General features: G+C 51.5%; 1 protein-coding gene across 2 annotated transcripts in view; it reads left to right on the top strand.

The window, feature by feature from the left end:
• RBM19 (RNA binding motif protein 19) overlaps positions 1-20,809 on the top strand; it is a 123,663-nt gene that overhangs the window by 36,609 nt on the left and 66,245 nt on the right. For both annotated transcript variants that reach the window (XR_003793353.1, XM_029222045.1), the window contains 2 exons: positions 2,492-2,547; positions 5,543-5,659. Coding sequence is in view for 1 of the 2 variants with exons in the window: in XM_029222045.1 (XP_029077878.1) it covers positions 2,492-2,547; positions 5,543-5,659 (173 nt within the window). In the remaining variant the exon portion in view is untranslated. The remainder of the gene's footprint in view (positions 1-2,491; positions 2,548-5,542; positions 5,660-20,809) is intronic.

Below are 20,809 nucleotides of genomic sequence, written 5' to 3'. Positions count from 1 at the left end.
AGTCTGCAACTCTTGATCAAGAGCCTGGTTTGTGCCAGACCTCAGGGAGATGGGTGAAGCAGACCTCTGAAGAAATACGCCAAGACCAGGTCGTGAGAAGTGCTCAGGTGCAGATAAAGCAGACACTGTGGTGAGGGGAAGGCTACTTTAGATCGCGTGGTCAGGAGAGGCCCTCTCTGAGGACGTGACAGTTGAGCTGACACCTAATTGACAAGAAGGAGTCAGCTACACAGAGATCTCGGAACAGCACGTGCAAAGGGCCTGGGGCAGGGACTCTGAGGCAGGAGTGAGCTTACTATGTCTGAGGAGCAGAAAGAGGCCAGTGTGGCAGGCACAGGGTACAGGGTGGGAGGTATGTGGAGTTGGACCTTGCAGACCTTTTATGGACTGTGGAATTCAACATAGAGGCAGTGCGATCCCATTAGAGGGCTTGGAACACTTTGGGGAAGGATCTGATTTCTGCTGCAGAACAATCTCTCCAGCTGCTGTGTGGGGGGTGCATCATAGGAGGGCAGGTTGGAGACCGCTGAGTCCTCCAGGCACAGGTCAGGGTGGACGCAGTGACAGTGGGGAGAAGGGGGCTGAACGCAGAGGTGTTTGGGACACAGACTTATGTCCTGCTGAGAAAGGAGCGATGCCCTCCTGCTGGGTCGAAGTGCAGGGACAGATCAGGGCCCTGGATGGCAGGAAGGGAGCTGAGGTTACAGGGAGCAGAACAGAGCCCCAAAGTGGGCCAGGCCTCAGCTTAAGACAGTGTCCTCAGGGCTTCCCTGGTGGCGCAGTGGTTGAGAGCCTGCCTGCCGATGCAGGGGACACGGGTCCGTGCCCCGGTCCGGGAAGATCCCACATGCGGCGGAGCGGCTGGGCCCGTGAGCCATGGCCGCTGGGCCTGCGCGTCCGGAGCCTGTGCTCCGCAACGGGAGAGGCCACAACAGTGAGGGGCCCGCTTACCGCCAAAAAAAAAGACAGTGTCCTCAGCACCTTCCCTGACACCCCACGTCCCCAGGCCCTTCGGTGGCAGGAAGGGGACAAGGAGCAGTGCTTTCTCACGAGCCTCTTTCTTTCTGGAGGCCCACTTGCTCCAGGGGGTCCAGGATCCCTTTTAAACCCTATTCAGAATGTCACGTGTCTGTATAGGCCATCCAGGCAGCGGCAACGTAAGATGGAGTTGACCAGGGCCAAGTTGACAAGCGAGCGCGTAGCAAGCCGCACGCCCTCCCAGCTCCCATTCTCTCTTAGACGTGTGCTTGGGCCTGCACAGCTGGGCTGGATACTGGGTGAAAAGGGCACCCATACCGGCCCACCTCCCTGTGAAGCCTGGCTTTATAGGGACCCTCCAGGTGATGGAGTCTGTCCCAGTAGAGCTTGCTAGTCAAGCGAAAGGCCTTGGGGATTATAGGAAATGTAACTGGGCACTTAGCCAATATGATCGTTTTTGTAGAATTTTGATGACCCTCCCCTTGGCCCAAAGCAACTCCAGGGAGGGCTGAATTGGGTTTGGGTGGGGTGGTGGGGAGGGATGGCCTCTGGGGCCTCTGCTCTCACTTGGAAAGTCTCTCTGCTCTCCACCTCACGTGCCCATGGGGCCAGGCTAGCCGTAAACTAGCGACGGGGCCGGCACCACCCAGAACAGAACCTGGGCACCTGCGCCCCTTCTAACGGGGCAGCCACTTCTTGGCCTCAGCCAGGTACTGCCTGACGGGCAGGTGGGCCCCAGCCATACCAGATCTTCTCTGGTTTTTTGTTCTGTTTGTTGTTTTTTCAAGAGACACTAGAAATCCAACTTTGTCATTAGATGCTGTGTACTCATTTAACTGGATTTCAGCTCTGCACACCCAGTGGTCTGTCTTTCTCTTCCATGTAATTCAGGAGCCTGTCAGAGTCTACCTTGCACACATTAGAGTTATGTTCTGTGCCTCGCTGTGTGCTACATACGGGCATATTGCCGCAAAGAACTGTTTATACGAAGCTACGTGTGCTGTATTTTATGGGAGACTTTAAAGGATTTTCAAGGGTAATTTTGCTAATACACCAGTTTTGCCTTAAGGGACCCATGTTAAGAGCCTAGCTTTAGATGCATCTCTGCTGTGATTTAGAATTTTTTTTTTTAACGGCCTACAATCCAAACCAAACTCTCTCTCTCTGCAAGCCAGACCAAAGGGGCTTACTTTGCCTGAAAATGCTTATAAACAATGGAAAATTCTGTGCCCCTTGAATGGCTTAAAGGTCAAGGCCCACTCGTGGCTCCAGAGGACTTGGAGGGCTGGGTCTCCGTCACCACCAGCTGCTGCCTGGGCTCAGCGGGAACCACTTCCAGGAAAAGCCCTTCTCTGTCCTTGACTCCAGCGGGCTTGTCTCCTGGGAACAGTCAGTGCCCCCTCGAAGTTCTCTCTCCCCTCACTCAGCCGAAGCCCACTCCGGTGAAGGACAGGGCTACGGGTGAGTGCTTCTAAGAGGACAGAGGGACAGGCTGTGTTGTCTCATCTCTCAGGGTCACGTCGTGGACGGCCACAAGCTGGAAGTCAGGATCTCAGAACGAGCCACCAAGTGAGTCTCCCCTGCCCCCTCTTCCTTGGATTGAGTCCGTCCCTTTTGTGTTGATGCCGGTGCCCTGGAGGGTGTCTCATGGTCTTTGAACATCCTCCCCGACCCAACCCCCCTCACCCTGGGACCCCTTCCTAATTAAGGAGGTGTCCCGCATGCCAGCTCCGATACCCATTTCCCTGATAAACTGGGACCATGCCAGTCCCCGGAGTAAATGTGTTAGTACACATCTATTATAACAAAAGGAACACAGGCAGGAGAAGCAAGCAAAACCCACTTATCTTGGCCCTATAAATAAACCCAGGGAGACTTGCAAGTTGCTGGAGCCTTGGACAAACCAGAGGCAGTGAGAAAACCTAGACGTCTCGCATTATGGGGCTCTCTTTCTTGGAGCTGGACAGCGGCGCCCAGAGACGGCCTCCGCTTAATTTGAAAGAGATTCAGTAGATGGTAGAGATGGAGACAGACCACTGGACCCAATGACCAGTTTCCTAAGGTAGTGGAGGTCTCTTGGGAGTTTTAGTTTTGCCCCTGCATCCTCACCCTTGCAAGTCCTGATTGAACTAATACACTGGAGGTGCTTTGAACAGTGCCCGGCACGTAACGCGTACCTGGGGTCAGCCGTTATCATTGTTGTCATTGTCAATCCCATCTGTCCGCCTCGGGTGATGAAGTGACTGCCCCTAACAATCCTTGGGCTGGTTTAAGATATTTATTAGATGGTTTTCAGAAAGTCGGTCATTTGTTGTGGTCGTTGAGCAGATTAGCTGCCAGTGAGCTGACCTGAAGCTGCCACTATCTCTTCCTTCTCTCTCTGTTTTTTAATGCTACCTGTGAAGCCAGCCTCGGCCACCTCTGGTGGTGTCCACCCATCCCAGTCCATCCCATGCTGAGCATCCTTAGCCAGAAGAAGGCTTGGTGTGGGAGCCCCCAGAAGCTAACAGGGGTTCTTGAGCCATGAATTAAGAGTGGGAGGGGGGTCCAAGCTTTGTGCCCTGCAGCTTTGGGCTCTAATCCAGAGGCTGTGTGACCTTGGGCGGGTGATTTTGCCCGTAAAGTAAAATGTGAAAACTGGCGGTTGTGCATGAAGCATCTAGCACATGGCCAGCACGTGATCACTCAGCCAGTGACGCCGGTCTCTCTTCTCAGTCCCCTGACTCCAGGGAGTCAGGCTGAAGTCTCCTTGCAGGCTCTCAATTCCTAGGCAGTGTTCATTTAGTCTTTCTTTTATTCAACAAAAAATTACAGAAAGCCTCCTGGGCACCAGACACTCTTCCCAGGAGCTGGGGAGGGAGATTCCTCATGGGGTTTACATTCTAGGGCAGCGCTATTTGATAGAAGTTTCTGCGATGATGAAAACATCCTATAATGTTCTACATCTGCACTGCCCAGCGTGGTAGTCACTTGCCACACATGGCATTTGAGCTCTTGAAACGTGGCAACTACCACTGTGTTAATTATCTATCGCTACATAACCAAGTATCCCAAAACTTAACAGCTTAAAGCAGCAGACGTTTATTATCTCACAGTTCCTGAGGGTCAGGAATTCAGGAGCAGCTTAGCTGGGAAGTTCCATCTTGGCATCTCTTATGAGGTTGCAGTCAAGACGTTGGCCAGGGCTGCTGTCTCATCTGAAGGTTCAGCTGGGGTTGACGGCTTCACTTGCAAAATGGCACATTCACATGGCTGTTGGCAGGAGGCCACAGTTCCTCACCGTGTTGGCCTCTCCCTAGGCTTGCACAAGTGTCCTTACAGCCTGGCAGCTGGTTCCCCCAGAGCGAGAGAGAATAGGGAGGAGGCGGCAGTGTCTTTTATGACCTGGGCTCAGAGCAGGAGAGGGGTACACAAGGGGCATGAATACCAAGAGGCACAGACCATTGGGGACCATCTTGGAGGCTGGCTAGCCCAGCAACCGAGGAGCTGAATTTTTAATGTTGTGTCACTTTAATATCGATTTAACTGTTAGCCACGTGCAGCTGGTGGCTGCCGTGTTGGACAGCATAGCCCTAGAGGACAGACCGTGAAGAGAAACATGACTGAATACGTAATGTGCTCTTGGATGGTGATGAGTGCCAGGAACATCGAGCCGGGGTGGGAGTGGGAGTGGGCTGCTATTTTAGTGGAGACAGTTAGGGAGGAGGTGACCTGGAGCACACTTAAAGGAAGTGAGTCATAACCGTCCTCATAATCACAGCTACCGTTTATGGAATGCTTACCCTGTGCTAGGCACAGTGCAGAGTGTTTTGACGTGTCCTTCATTAAATCGTCAAACAATCCGATGAGGTTGGCACTATTATTAGGCCTGTTTTACAGTTGAGAGGCCAAGTAGTAACTTGTCCAAGATCACACAGATCCTTAGTGGCCAACAGGGCATTCACACCCAGATTGTCAACTCATGGCTGTGCTCGTGACCCTCCCCTGCGTCCATGGAGTGGAGGGTTTCCCTGGAAGAGCAGGGGGACAGGTTCGGGATGGCCTTGAACCTCAGGTGGAGAGAGTTCCGTCTCACAGCCCTGACCCACCTCCATGGTTAGAAACTGCTCCAGGCCCCTGGATTCTGCGCTTCGGGTTCGTTAGGAAATGTCTCCAACAAGACCTTGGGACCAGCCGGCGTCTTTCTGGGCACCTGCAAAGAAAGAGACAGAGGAGACTGGGCTTAGGGAGAGACTGCCCCCACCCCCCCATCGGAGTTCTTTCCTCAAGTCCCTGCTAGTCCCTGAGTGTCTTAGATGAAGGGCAGCAGACACCCCAGGGTAGGATGTGCCGACTGGACATCCACAGCTGCTGGGGGGAGAAGATAATTAGGCTGCGTGCCACCCAGGGGAGCCCGCCTCCTTCCCTTTCCTCTCAGCCGCGTCCACGCAGAGTCCCCGAGTCCCTCACCTGAACAGAGGACAGGAGCATCGGTGCTGGTGGGGGGAGGGGGCCGGTGGAGTCAGCAGAGGGCAGCAGCTGCCGAGGCCCCGAATAACCTGAAGCCTTTCCGCCGACCCTCCAGGCCAGCCCTGACATCCGCTCGGAAGAAACAGGTGCCCAGAAAGCAGACAACCTCCAAGATCCTGGTGCGGAACATCCCCTTCCAGGCTGACAGCCGTGAGATCCGCGAGCTCTTCAGGTGAGAGGCGCTGGTCTGGTCCGCGGGGCCGTCGTGTCGGGGGGAGCTGCTGAGCCTTCGGGTCCTCGATGGTCTGCCGAAGGCCAGCGCAGTGGCCTCTCAGAGGTCATCTTCTGGCTGCCTTTGATGTATCTCCCTTAATCTCAGACATTGCTCTCCAGACCGCTGGGCAGAAACATGTCCAAACAGGGCAGTCAGTCTTCTTCATCCCCACCAGCGACCTGCAGGAGGGGCAGGGAGCCAGGCGGCTGACGCCCAGCTCTGCCCATGATCTGCCTGAAATCCTGCCGCCCAAGTCATCCTTTGCTTTAAGCCAGTGGCCCACTACCTTCTCTGCACCTTTGAATCATCACCTGGTGACTTTTATAAATACACCTTTGCTCAGGCTCCGCCCCCAGAAAGTTGCATGCAGTTGATGAGGGGTGGAGCCCAGATGTTGGTATTCGGATCAGAGCGCCCCAGGGGACTGGTGTCCAGCCAGGGCTGGGCAGCACACTGGTCTGCACTGCTGTCTGTGGAAAGCCCGCTTTGAAATGAGGGGGGGCCACCTGCCTAAGTAATGCAGTCCACCAGCAGATGCTACAGCACAGGAGTCAAAACCCAGATCTCTTGGGGGCCAGGCAGCAAACAGCCTGGCAGAGCAGACTGGGTGGGAACTGACGGACTGGAGGGCCAGCGGTGATGCTGGGCAGGGACGCAGATGCCATAGGACCAGTTCTTCCCGCGTTTGAAAGAGAAACTGGCAATCTGGATTCTTGAGTTGGCAACTAATTCACTTTCTAAAAACACTGTGTGGGACAACGTCTACCTGAGGGCCGGCTATAACCCAGGGCCACGAGTTTGCAACCCCTGTGCCAGTACATTACACTGTTGGGTTTTTCAGATAAGTTAGGTATCACCCAGCACCAAGCCTTGGATGAAACGTCTTTAGAGAGCGGGCATAAGGGGGAAACGTTTATAAAGCCAGGGCACTGTCCAGGCGTGTGCTGTGTGGCACAGAGAACAGACCCTTCTAGCTGTCAGAACCTAAGGCAGATGACATCAGCCCCAACCAAGCAGATCACGGAAGCTCGGCTGCAATCTAAGAGTATTCTGGGGACCTACAGCTCTGTGGCCTGCATAGAGGTGAACATTCAGGATTCTGTGTACTAGACTTTGTTTGTTTAACCTGCATTTGTCCAGTTCTGGCGTGAAGATCAGGAAAGCTAAATCCCGATTAGGATTTTACCAATTAGCATCTTGCCAGGTCAGCTGTGGTTGCAAAATGTAAGTCCTAGATTTTGGAGACTGGAAAGTATGTATTATCTTTGTGTGAAATCTACCCTCTTTGCTCCTACTCCGTGGTGTAAAGAATGGGGAACCCCTTGAAGGGTCTGCTTTAAAAATCCCTGTCGTCTTCCCCCCCATTCTAAATCATACACTGGCACACAATTCATTAACAGACATTTAAATTAGCCCAGTTCTGATGCAAAGACGGGGACCCTGTCGATTTCTTAGTAGAAGGGTCTTATCTATGATCCCAGGGTCCCCTGCGTGGTAGTAACAGCCTGGTAAGGTGGGGTCACCATCTGCAGGAGGCTGTTTTCCATCTCCCAGCATCTGGGGGGACGAGTCAAGAGGAGTGGGTCGCCGTCACAAGAAGGTATGTATCCCGAGCCTCGCACGGCCGCTGGTTTCAACCATGCTTCTGCTTTTTAAAGAGTCCAATTTAAGAACTGCCAGATCAAAACGGGATGGCTCTGAGCAGCACGTGTTGATCAGGGAACAGCATCCTGCCGAAATGACAGTTTCGCTTGGTTCCGCAGCCTGTTGAGGATGACGCTTATCCAGGGAAACAAAAGACCGCAAGGGGAAGGGAAACGCGCTTTGTCTGATCTCACGTTTTATGTTTATTTTGAGAAGACAGGGAATTAGTGTTTCCCGAACATCATTACATGTGGTGTCTCTTCCTGCCATTGTTCTGGTGGTAGCTTTCATCAACCCCTGGAAATCCAGAGCCTGCTTGGAGCCTGGCTTTGTTGTGTGTTCTGGCCGGGGGTTTGAGGCCCTTCCGAGCGCGGGCAGCAGGGGTCGCTGTGAACCTTCTCTGGGAGACGAGCTCTGCCAGGAAAGCACACAGACCCAGTTTCAGACAAAGCCAGTGGCCAGCAAAGGTCAGAGCCAGGGGAAGATGTCAGGGTTTAGGGGAACCAGTCCGGTCCATTTTGCCAGGCAGTTTTCATGGAGTTATCCTACCAGGCGTAATCAAAATCACCAGCTCACTGTGTGTTGGGCTCAGCCGCATGCCTCCTATGCTGTATCTTTTGTTAAGCAGCAGAGCAGCGCTGCAGAGGAGGGATGCTGTTACCCCTCAGTGGAACCACCATCCCGCACGTGTGTCGTTTGTACCAGGCACTGTGCTAGGCGCCCGGCACGTAGCCATTTCAGGAGAGACAGGCTCCTCTCTCAAGGAATTCACTGTTTGTGAAGGACCAGGAAGGAAAGCGACAGTGACAGTCGCACAGTGACACACCCGGGGTGTGAGGGCATGAGTGCAGCGCCGTGGGAGGGCACGGTCTGGTTCTTGAGACAGCCCGCTGGGGGACAGCAGCTCACCCGCCCTCCCCAGCCGCTGGGGGCCCTGCCCGAGCACTGGGGTCAGCAGTTTCTCAGCCGAGGCAGTGTTTGCCTGGGCCTTTCCTGGGGGCCACCAGCCTTCCACCCGGGCCTCACTGCACCACACCCCAACCCCTTAAACCCAGCCCGATGGGTGCCAAGAGGCCCTGCAGATCCATGCCTCTGTGGGATCGTCCTCTGGGACAGTTCGAGGCTCGCCCTTTAGAAGAGTCAGAGAGTAGACACAGCAGTGAATTAGGAGACAGCAGTTCTCTCTGCTGCCCCCTTTCTGGGCCTCAGTTTCCCCTGGCATAAGATAGTAGTCATAATACTGGTGACGATGTGTGCTACGAATTTCGATAATGAGGCTACTGTTTGTCATGATCAGTGCAGTAGATTTTTTGAGCGCGATCTCTGTGCCAGGCACTGTGGGCTGAAGCGCTTTGCCTGATTAGCCCCGTGGAGCGGTTGTCGTCGGCTCCGTTTCCCAGTGAAGAAACCAGCTCCAAAGCCCAAATTCCTACCCACTGGGTTGTCAGATGGCTCGGGCTGGCACCCAGCTCCCTCACCATGTGGCTGCCTCAAGGGCTGTTAAAAGGATTAAGTGAGATTATGCATGTGGGGCACTTAATACAGCACCTGGTATGGAGTGGGTAGTTACCTAGCATTAGCTGTGGTTATTAAACAGCACAAAGCCAGCGGCTCCAGGCTTTGAACCCAGGGCAGGTCTGACTCGACAGAACCCGTGTCGCAGTAGTGCTGACTCCTTGGAAGTTCTCTGCAGCATATCCTTTTTTTTTTTTTTTTTTTCCTCTTTTCCCTAATTATCTCCCTCCCTCCCAGCTCCCCGCGCCCTCCACTGTAGTGCTGTCCCCCTGCAGCTAGGTTCTGGGGCAGAGAGGGTCAGTAAGGAATGTGAGACCCAGGGCGAGGCCGAGCTGCTCCTCCTCAAGCCCTGAAAGGACATGTGGAGGACAAACCGGGGTTCCCCAGACTGCGCAGGGCACACACGGATGCAGGGAGCCAACTCCTCAACCCACAACCAGAGCAAGGATGGGATGGTCCTCGGCTCACCCAGCAGGTGCCCACAGCCTTAAGTCAGTATCGATTCCAGAAGAAGATGTAAAGTGGGCATCCCCCTGCTCTCTGGGGTGACTGTGGGTTAGGTGTGCGCATGTGCATGCCTGTGCTAAGTTGTTTTGCTCGGTTGTTTTTTGTTTCACATCTTTTTTTTTTTTTTTTTTTTGCGGTACGCGGGCCTCTCACTGTTGTGGCCTCTCCCGTTGCGGAGCACAGGCTTCGGACGTGCAGGCTCAGCGGCCATGGCTCACGGGCCCAGCCGCTCCGCGGCATGTGGGATCTTCCCGGACCTGGGCACGAACCCGTGTCCCCTACATCGGCAGGTGGACTCTCAACCACTGTGCCACCAGGGAAGCCCTATGTTTCACATCTTTATTGGAGTGTAATTGCTGTACAACGTTGTGTTAGTTTCTGCTGTATAACAAAGTGAATCAGCTATATGTATACGCATATCCCCATATTCCCTCCCTCTTGAGCCTCCCTCCCACCCTCCCTAAGCTGTTTTTTTATTCTTTTCCCGCCTCCATCCGAAAGGCTGGGTTTGAAAGACCCCAGGGCAGAAATGTGGTTCAGAGAACAGACCCTCGGATGCTTCCATGGAGCCTCAGTCCGTTCGCTCAGTGGAAGCCTCTACATTCAGGGCCTCCCGTCCTGACGCACAAGCGCGTGTGTGCAGAGCCAAAGCATTTGATGGAAGGGTCTCATTCCCACCCACATTTCAAGTGATGGCCCTGAGATAGCAAAGACCCCTTGGGAACCAGGTGGCTAGTGCCCGCGAGCACTTAGGAGGCCTCGGACACTGAGCTGGCCACATCCTGGGCACTCGTGGTATCAGTGCATCTTCAGAACAGCCCAGCCTGGTGGAACTATTGTTGTGTCCATTTCCTAGATGAGGAAACTGAGGCACAGAGAGGTCAAGGGGCTATTGCTAGAAGGACCCTCAGCTTGCCCATTTCTTTTGTACTCCAGGGGCAGCCTTGATTTGAGGCACCTGGTTTCTGAAAGGCAGTGATCTTCCAAGAAAGAGGTTCCCCAGACAGGGCCAGCCTCGTGAACATCTGACCTGCATAGTCCCGCAAGGCCTCACACTTGGTTTCATGCTCTCCTGTCGCCATCCTGCAACTCTTAATTTTCCAACAAGGGGCCCTCAATTCTCATTTTACACTGGGCCCAGCAAACTATGTAGCCAATCCTGCCTGCAAACCAATGGAAAGATCAGATTCGGAGCCAGAGTATAGTTTGGCAGTCAGCCAGCCTCAGTTTTCTCATCTGCAGGAGGGGATTGACAGTCACGCCCACTTATCCCCCCTCCCCAGGCAATGAAAGGCTCACCTGAGAAGCAGGTGCTGCCGTTGATTCAGTGCCTCTCTCCTCACTGCCTCTCTCCTTATAGCAAAGGTTGCAAATTAGCAGGGTAGATGCGGCCCCTGGTGTGGCTTACTTGGGCCCACACAGTGTTGGGGACAGGGTGGTGGGGACGAGTTGGTGTCCCATATTTGCAAAGCATGGGGTTTCACATCCAAGCCTGGTTTCTGACCTGGGAAGAAACACGGAAAGGTCTGAGTCCATCAGGCCCGGGTTCCTCTGTGGCCTTGACTGTTGCTCTATGTAGTGGCTGCTCACACCTGCTCTTGAACTTCCCACCCGGCCCACTTCACTCTTTCTTACCCACCAGCCTGGTAGACACAGAGTTTATGATTCCTGGCTGAGCGTCACAGCGGATATGGGGACTAGACAGCCCCTCTCTGGCCCCTCCCCCTCCTCCGACTTCACTTACAAGTGCCCCGAGTAATGTATCGCATTCAGCGATCCTGCCACTTAAAGGCTGGCCTCGATTTGAAAAATGTCCACAGCACAGAGGCATCCTTCTTAGGTGATGATGATGGTATAGCTTAAGTCTACAGTGCAGTCAGATAAGGACATGCAGCTTGGGTCCAGCCCGCCTGGGTTCATGTCCCACCTCCACCACTTCCTAGCTGTGTGACCTTGGGCAAGTCACTTACCCTCTGTGTGTCTCTGTTTTGTCATCTGGAAAATGGGCATAGACCTCCAAATGACATATAACCTCAGCAGGCAGTTATAAAGATTGGTTTTGGGAACAGTTCCTGGCACAGAGCAAGCAGAGTTAGCTAGAATTCTTGCTGTTGAAAATGAGGCCTTCAGCTCACCCTTCCACTGGCTCACTCCCGACCCCCCAGCCAGGGTAGCTTGGCCTGTCCTCTTCTCCCGCGGCCCCCATCCCCATTCCACCCAGCCCGCCTCACAGCTCCCCTTGGAGTGCTGTCCATGTGGCTGTTTCATGTCCTTCACCCCCCACCCCCAGACACGCTGCCTGGTTTGCTGCGGTGGCCACAGGCCCCTGGTACGTAGATGGTTCTCAGTAAATGTTTGCTGATCACATAGATTTAACTGTGCAAAGCCTTGCCCTGTGGAATCTGATAAAGATAGGGCGTGTGAGACACAGAGAGGTTAAGGAGTTTGCCCAGGGTCACACAGCTCTGAAGCGGCACAGCCAGCTCTTTCTCACTCTGGAGCCCCCTCACCCCCACCCCTGGGGTACTGTCCCTGGAGGTCACGCCGCCATCTCTGGCAGGCTAGGCCTTCGGCTGCAGGCTACAGATGGAGAGCTTTTCATCTGAGCCTTTTTCTTCCCCCTTCCTCAGAGGTGTGAACCACCTGCCAGGGGTGTGAATGGGTGAGCTCACAACAGGTGTCTGGAGGCCTTAATTACTGGGTTTGCATCTCCTGTCCCCGGTGCACCTGTTGTGCCCACTTTGTGGGCAGCGTCCGTTCGTCCCAGGCCTCCTTTCCTCCTCATTTCCTCTCGCAGTGACCGTGACCGTGGAGGAAGGGCTGAAGACAGCTTGCCTGCCGAGTTCCTCTCACGCGCTCCCCCCTTGTCCCCCGCCCAGTGGCAGGGTCACTGCCTGTTTAACTCCTGGTTGTCAGCAGCACTTTTCCAAAAGCTGCAAAGCCCTGTAACCTGCTCTCCGCAGCCCTGTAACCTGCATGGGGCCACTTCCCGTTCATTAGGGAGAAGCTCTGCAAAAAACAGGCTCGGGCAGTTCACAAGGGCCGGCCTGGACCGTTCCAGAAGGGGGGGTTGGGGTGGGGGGTGGCGGAGAAAACCCTCAGCCAGGTTCTGAAAGGGGGCTGGGGTAAGGAGGGCGCAGCTGTCCCCAGGTGCCTCCCCACCCCCGCTCATCTCCCGCCAGGTGTACCCCTGCAGAGCGACCCTAAGAAGAAGGCACTGCATCCACTGATCAGACCCAGCCGTGCTCACTCATTGTCCTACATCCACTGATCAGACCCAGCCGTGCTCACTCATTGTCCGGTTGTCCCTGGCTGCTTTTAGGCCGCAGCAGCAGAGCTGGGTAGTTGTGACAAAGACCAGAGGACCCACAAGGTTATAAAATACTATCTGGCCTTTTATGGGGGAAAGTTTGCTGACCCCTGGACTCAATTAAACCCAGGCAGCGCCTGCAGGGAGATGGGGCATGCCCTAGGGGTTTCGGTTCTGTCTTCTAGTTTTAATTACACACATAAGGTATTTTTTTCTTCCCCTTTTTATGAAACATACAAACATTACAGGTAAAGCTATAGCCCTACTGACCCTGCTGAAGATAAGGTCTCAGCTCAGAGAATTGCTGTGTTCATTTCTGCAAACCGCGTCCCCACTCTGACTCGTTTTTCTCATCAGAGGTATCCCTGCTCCTCTGACTTTGCTGGGGTTGTTTTTGTTTTGTTTCGTTGTAGGACTGGTTTTTTTTACAAGCAGTTTTAGGTTTACAGCAAAATTGAGAGGAAGGTATAGAGGTTGCCTACGTGCCTCCTTGCCCCCGTGTGTACGTAGCCTCCCTGACTATCAATCAGCATCCCCACCAGAGTGGCACATTTGGACTCAGTGAATGTGTAGTTTGCAGCATTTTGTCTTTTTTGAATAACATATGCTCCTGGGAACATTCTTATGTATGTTGGTGGCCATGTGCATGCTTTTCTATAGGGTGTACCTGTAGGAGTGGAATTGCTGGGTCATGGGGTGTGCGTATTTCAGCTTCAGTAAATATTGCCAAGCAGGTTTCCAAAGTAGTTGTATCAGTTTGCCCTTCCTCCGTGAGTGTTCTGGTTGCCCCCTGTCCTCGCCAGCACTTGGTAGTATGTGTCTTTCTCTTTCTAGGCGTGTCTGGTGAGTATACAATGGCATCATCATGTAATATTAATTTGTGCTTCCCTGATGGCTAAGGAAATCAAATGCTTTTGCATACATTTATCATGATTTGGCTATACTCTTGTAGAATGCCTATTCAAGTCTTTTGCGCATTTTTTAAAATTGGATTGTCTTTTTTCTTATTAATTTTCTTAATTACTTCTTATATAATTTTATATATTCTGGGTTCAAGTCCTTTGGTGGATATATGATTGCATCCCCTCCCTCTCCCATTCTGTGGGTAGCTTAGTGGTGTCCTTAGATGAACCGAGTCTCTTAATTTTAAATATTGTCAAGTTGTCATTTTTTTTCTTCCTGGTTAGAACCTTTTGTGTGCTATTTGAGAAATCTTTGCCTCCTCCAAGCTCATGAAGACAGTCTCCTATGTTTTCCTCTAAAATCTTTGACCTTTCACAGGTAGGTATGTAATCCATCTGGAATTGATTTCTGTGTACGGCGTGAGGTAGAGATCAAGGGACATTTTTTTTCCGCACATGGAGATTCAGTTGGTCCAACATCATTTATTGCAAAGACCATTCTTTCCCCTCTGCTCTGCAGTATTGATTTTGTCCTAAATCAGGTGACTGTGTATGCGAGGGTCTGTTTCTGGACTCTCTAATCTGTTCCACGGGTCTGTTTGTCTACCCTTGTGCTAATGCGCACTGTCTTAATTACTGTGGCTTTGTAATAGCTTGCTCTGTGGCGTCTTTGTTCTTCAAGACTGCCTCAGCTGTTCTCGGCCCTGTGCTCATCAGGTCTTCGGGTTTTATTCCTCAGCGGCTGGAGGCTCTGAGCAGAGGGAGTGGTGGGATCTGACTTCCATCTGTGAAATATCTCGTGAGGAGACCCGAAGGGAGGTTTTTGCAGCCCCCTGGGCCAGAGGTGATCGTGGCTTGGACCAGGTGTCAGCCGTGGAAGTGGGGTGCCATATCGGTGCCGGGGGGTGCGTTTTCAGAATCCTGCTGATGGCTCTAATGAGGACCGTGATGCAAACAGGAGTCAAGAATGACCCCTATATTTAGGTCCTAAGCAACGAGCTGGATGATCTGGGGTCAGGGCAGTCCGAGGGAGGCGTCAGCTCCACTCTGCACGCCCACCCTTTCCTCACCCTCGATGCATCACACGTAACAGGGGCCACAGCGTGTTGCCAGAGTTGCACTTCTCAGTTGATCTGCCCACGTGTGTGCATGTGTTTGGGGGTCCTGTTCAGGGCCGCCCGTCAGCTGCGTAGACGTCAGCCGTAGCAGCGGCATCGCTCCGTCAGTATCCCTCGTGGGCGTGCTCTCTGCCGTTAGAGGGAGGACTGTTGACAATACTCCGGATGTTTGCACAGCCCTTACCAGCGGGCCCTGCCGGGGCCTGAAGTGCCTTGGTGCTCACGATTTCATTTGTTTCTTCCCCCACAAGCCTGGGGAACAGCCGCTGACGAGGCAGATGGCTGCACAGCCATAAAACCCCGAGCAAGTGGCAGAGTCGGAGTCATGCTCCCAGTCACTCCCTTTCTCTGCTGCTGTTCCCGTGGCAGATTCAAGGGATAGAGACGTGCCTTTTCTCACGTATCCATGTAGCTCATATCTATTAAGTCCTTGGAATATGCCTGTCATTTTCCATGTCTATGATGCTTCTCAAGACCGATCTTTAAATACGTAACGTGCGCTCGCTGTGAGCTAAGTACTGTGCCCATTTCAAAGTGCCCGCTTCTGCCTCTGGGATCACTACCTTCTAAGAAGATGAGGGGCCCGCCTGGGAAGGTGATTATAGTTACAAGGCGGAAACAAAGCAATGCGGAGGAGTCAGTTCTTCCATTAAGGGACTGTCCCAAAGACAGACGGCAGGGGTCCTTGCCTAACCTCTTTTTATTTGGGAAAAAGATCTGGGGTTCCGAATGGACTCCAGGGTTCCCACGAGCCAGCTGTAGAATGCAGCTCAAAGGACTTACATGGCCCAAATCCCAGGGGTCCCATCCCCACCCTGTGGTGTGACCACATCTTGGATCCAGCTTTTAATGTGGGGGTCCCTTGGTTTAGAGGGGAGAGGTGTGAACTAACCAGGCTATAGCAGATTAGAGGATCCTGCAGGGCGGAGACGCACAGCAGATGTTACTGGGAATCAGATTTCTGCTCAGAGGAAAAACATGGCAGATACACACTCCTGTCAGAATAGCTAAAAGAAAAAAAACAAGAGTAACACAAAATGCCGGCGAGGATGCAGAGAAACTGGTTCCCTCGCGCATTGCTGGTGGGAATGTAAAGTGGTACAGCTACCCTGGAAAAGAGTGTGGGCAGTTTCGGACAAACAAGACAGGCACTTAGCACGTGACCCAGCGGTTGCCCTTTTGGGCATCTATTCCAGAGAAATGGAAATTTGTGTTCATACAGAAACCGATACACGGGAATTCCCTGGCAGTCCAGTGGTGAGGATTCCACGCTTTCGCTGCCCAAGGGCCCGAGTTCAATCCCTGGTTGGGGAACTAAAATCCCAAAAGCCGTGCAGCGTGGCCAAAAAAAAAACCCTATACACATGTCCAACCACTGATGAGTGGGTAAACCAGATGTGGTCTGTCCATACACTGCAGTGTTATTCTGCCATAAATAGGAATGAAGTACTGATAGCTGCTGCACCGTGGATGAACCTCGAGAACGTTAAGTGAAAGAAGCCAGGTACAAAAGACCACATATTATATGATTTTATTTATGTGCAACATCCGGAATTGACAAATATAAAGAGAAAGAAAGTAAATTAGTGGTTGTTTAGGGATGGGGAAGGGGGGGGTGACGGCTAAAGGATACGAAGGCTGATGAAATTTTCTAAAATGGCTATGGTGATGACGGTACAACTCTGTGAATACACTAAAAGCTGTGGGATTGTACACTTCGGGCGAATGGTATGGTATATGAATTGCATCTCAGTAAAGCTGTTGGAAGGAAGCGGCACACAAATGTTCATAGCAGCTTTATTCATGCCCCTTCCGTGGGCATGTCGTTAAACTGTGAAGCATCCATACAATGGAATGTGACTCAGCAATAAAGAGGAACAAACCGCCGATACGTGCAGCAACGCAACGTGGATAAACCTCTAGAGAATTATGCTGAGTGGACAGAGCTAATCCCCAGAGGTTGCATACTGCATGATTCCATTTATACAGCATTCTTCAAATGACAGAATTACAGAGATGGAGAGCAGATTAGTGGCTGCCTGGGATTAGGTAGGCAAGAAGGGAGGGAGGTGTGGCCATAAAAGGGTAGCACAAGGGATCCTGCGATGAAACCATTCTGTGTCTTGACTGTCATGGTCACACGAGTGTACATGTGATGAAATTGCATAAACTAAATACGCACACACATGAATACATGCAAAACTGGTGACATCTGAGTAAGGTCAGTGATAGTATTACTGTCAGTTTTCTGGTTGTGATCTGTGCTATGGTTTTACAAGATGTTACCATTAGGGGAAACTGGGTGAAGCGTATATAGGATCTCTCTGGTTATTTCTTACAACTGCATGTGAGTCTGTAATTATCTTAAAATAAAAAGTTTTCTGAAAACGAATATCCCAATCCAAAACGGATGAAAAAAGGCCACTTCTTGAATTAGTGAATTGCCCGTTACAAGGCGTAAGCAAGTGAAGGCTAAGGTGACTGTTAAGGATGCTATGAAAGGGATTTCTGATGGAATGGGAGGCCAGGCTCACTCCCTTTGAGACACTTCCACCCTTAAGTATGTCAGCAGTAGAGTCCGTTCTGCCAGAGAAAGGAAAATCCTCTGGGCTGTGGTGTCTGCGGAAGGTGGTCTGATTCTGTGGTCAGAAGGAAATGAACACTCAGCGGCCTCACAGTTAACAGCCAGGGTGGAAGGGAAATGGGGGAAGAGAAATTATCCCAACTTGTATAAAGATTATATCCTCCTTATGACTTAAATCTAGGCTAATTGAACTCCAGGAAATGAAAAGACTGGTCTAGTCAGTATATTTCACCTCCTAGGATCTATTCTCATTTCGTAGGTTTTGGCACGAACCTGGCTATAGAAAAATACTAAGCTTCAGTTGTTTGCCGTGTGGGGCTGAAGTGTTTCTGCACCCTTTTCAGAGAGCCAAGGGAACCCAGGTAACCCCCCAGGCTCTTGTCCGTCTGGGCGCCTCCAGGTTCTCTGTCCTGCAGGCTGGGCACAGAGCCCTGTCTCTCAGAGCAGCCCTCCCCCCATTTAAGATCCTGGGAACGTAGCCCCGAGGAATCTGGTAAAGATGTGTTCTGGGTGATACTTCCTTCGTTTCGGAAGCCTGCTTTGCAGAAAACCCCACGCCAAACTCTTTGCTTCCCTCTTTGAATGGTCCTGCTCCCTGCCTACCAGGATGTCCACCCAGGGCTGGCCAGAGGATGTAAAAGTGACTGCAGGACAAAGCAGCGCTTGCCCAGGTGAGGTACTTGGGTTACCTGGGTTCTCCTTTTCCATGCTCTCTTGTCCCCCGGTCATCAGAAGTCGGCTGTCAGCTTGGAAAGCAGCCAGTGTGATTTTCCAAGTGCGACCACCTGGCCAGGGAGTCAGGAGACCTGAATTCTGGCCCAGCTCTGCCTGGCACCCGCTACATAACCTTGGGCACTTGGTGACTTCTCAGAGCCTCTGTTTGTTGAGTGAATCAGTGACGGGGTTGGGCGAGGCCAGCCAGAGCAGATAGCTTCCCCCTCACAAGCCGGTGCAAACCCATTGGTCATGGCTGCTAGAGTTCTGTCTTGGAGAATTGTGAGGCTGCCTGGGCTCCGCAGGAAATGGCACTGTAATTGATTAGTGATGTCTGCCAGGGACACGGGCGCAGCGTCTGTGATAGGCAAGCAGCTGCAGGTATTCGCCGAAGATTCTGGTATTTATCGCATGTCGCTAGAGCTTTTACGTTTCTGTCTGCCAGACTGACTGGTAGAGCAGTCCCAAACCACAGCCCACGTGGAAGTGGACTTAGCTTTCCTCTTTAAAAAAAATAAAAATACACTGAAAGTCGAGAGGATAATTCTTTTTGTTGTTTTCTTCCTTCCTTTGCAATTCCATAGATATGGTCTTCCATCACAGCTGACATTTCCTTTCGCCCCACGCCTAGACTGATTGCAGAGTAGTTGACAAAGCCCAGACGGTGGAAAGGGGCACCCTGGGGAGAACGTGCGGTTCTCAGGGGAGGGTGGGTGGGTGAACAGGAAGGGCGCCTTGTGCCTGATTCCCACCACAGCCGCCTGCTCTCACTTCCTCTCTCTGCGCTCAGTGCCTTTTCAGTTACAAGGTCTCCGCGCTTTGTCTGGGCTTGTTGGGAGGGCGGCAGTCAGCTCATTGTAGCCACCCATAATTGTGCTGTGTGTCACTAGCACCCTGGTGTTGAAAGGCAGCGGGGAGGGAGCCCCAGGAAATCTTGGGAGCCTTCTGAGTGAGAACAGATTCTGAATCCTCTCCTGTCTCAGAGCTTTCCATGGAAAAGGGGTCTTGCCACACTGCTTTTTAGTTAAGAAATAACCCGTGGGTTTAGCAAATATTTACGAAGCATCTCTAATGAGGCAGGGGCTTTGCCAGGTGCTGGGTTACAGAAACAAATGTGAACTCCCAGAAGGGAAGGGACTGTCTTGGTTTAAGGAGAAGTGGATACAAGGTTCACTCCATTAAAACCATCACAGCAGAGGCCAGGTCATACACGTCGCTGGTCTGGTGACAACTTCTCCAGGACTCAGTGTTGGTCTTTGTAGAATGGCAAGATTAGCAACTGTATCCAGTTTGCCGTAATGACAAGGTCAATGATACTGGTAAAGTGTTTGGCCCTTCTCCAGTCCAGAGGATGTTGTATCTGGTACCCAGAACTCCTAGAATACACTAGGAGGGCACCGCTTACTCCCAGCCCTGCTACTACCTAGCCGAACGCTCTTAGGAAGCTTACCTTATCTTTCTGGTCCTCCCCAAGGACACTCTGAAGTGATGGAGCTTCACAACAGGAAGGTCTCTGCAAGGGTTTTATTTTCAAGGAGCATTTCATAAAATCATGGGCCATGACCGTATTTCTCAAACTTGAGAAATGTATAAAGAGCCCTCCATTTAAAGAAAAAGAAAAATCTCGTGGTCCTTCCCCGCACAGCGATGATGTAAATATTTTTATTATTATGTTACTTAACTATGTACAAATGTAAAACCCAGAATAAACCAACAACTTATGCTTATGGTTCCATTAGGACCATAAAACCAAAACACATTTTCAAGTTAAATACAAACAAAATTTAAAATCAATAAAATTCAAATTAACAACATTATTTTAGTGTGATGGATGATGTTGTTTTGCGGAAACCAAATTCAGAATGTGGGTTTTAATATTAGAGAGCCGTAGCCTCAGGTCCAGATCTGTAGTCGGTTTCGCTACTTTTACGTCAGTCGTACTAATGCAGAGGATGCTTGTTTGCATGAGTCAGTACGTGCAGGACGGGAACACCGGTTTGAAGGCTTTATTTGCCAGTTCAGCATCATCAGACCTCTCCCTCGTCTAAATCTCAGCCAGTCGTCAGACACCCCTTTTCAGGCAGTGCCGCTGGGTGGTTCTGTAAAGCCATCTTGATCACTTAAATATAAAAGTTAGCATTACAGTGTCATTGAGAATATCAGTGAATGGATAACCAATTCCTTTTAGACTTGAGGACAGAAAAGTGTTTCATTGTTCATTCTGGCTAATCGATCTCTTGTTGCGGGTCAGTACATGTAAAGATAAGTTCCGCACGATACAGCGTCTGCTCTTACCCTGAGTGCTGTCTACTCCAGTTACAGGTCTTTTGAGGTCAGCGTGCTTGTACCAAGACTCTTCACAGCCCTGTTACAATACACATATATATATGCACATATATTAAAAATTACATTATCTAAATACAAACAGAAAATTTTAAGATTATCTTACAAAAGTAGCTAATCCTCTCCACATCCCTGCTCCTACCCTCATATACGTACCCACATCGATCTGAGAGGCAGCAGACCTTAGGATGAGGAACTCTGTTCTATTAAGTAGGCTCTTACCATAGTACAAGTTTTGAGTCTGGGGTACTTGTGGGGTCCACTTAGACCTGTAGATCTTTTTCCCTGCCAAGCCTACTTACGGCTCAAATGCCACTGGTTTTTATGCAGTTCATGCTTATAGGAGTCACTCATTTGGCTCCTTGGGCACCCAAAGTTAAATGAAGATTTTGGAGCTCTTTAGCTTGCCCTCCCCATCTGAATTTGCTGGGGAAAGGATGGGGGCCGAGGTGATCATAGAAGGCAAAGCAA

This window comes from Monodon monoceros, unplaced genomic scaffold, assembly GCF_005190385.1.
Source record: "Monodon monoceros isolate NGI ecotype Baffin Bay Population unplaced genomic scaffold, NGI_Narwhal_1 Super_Scaffold_1, whole genome shotgun sequence".
In the NCBI taxonomy this organism is placed as follows: domain Eukaryota; kingdom Metazoa; phylum Chordata; class Mammalia; order Artiodactyla; family Monodontidae; genus Monodon; species Monodon monoceros.
Note: the sequence above shows the minus strand (reverse complement) of the source record. Positions and strands in the feature narration are given on the sequence as shown.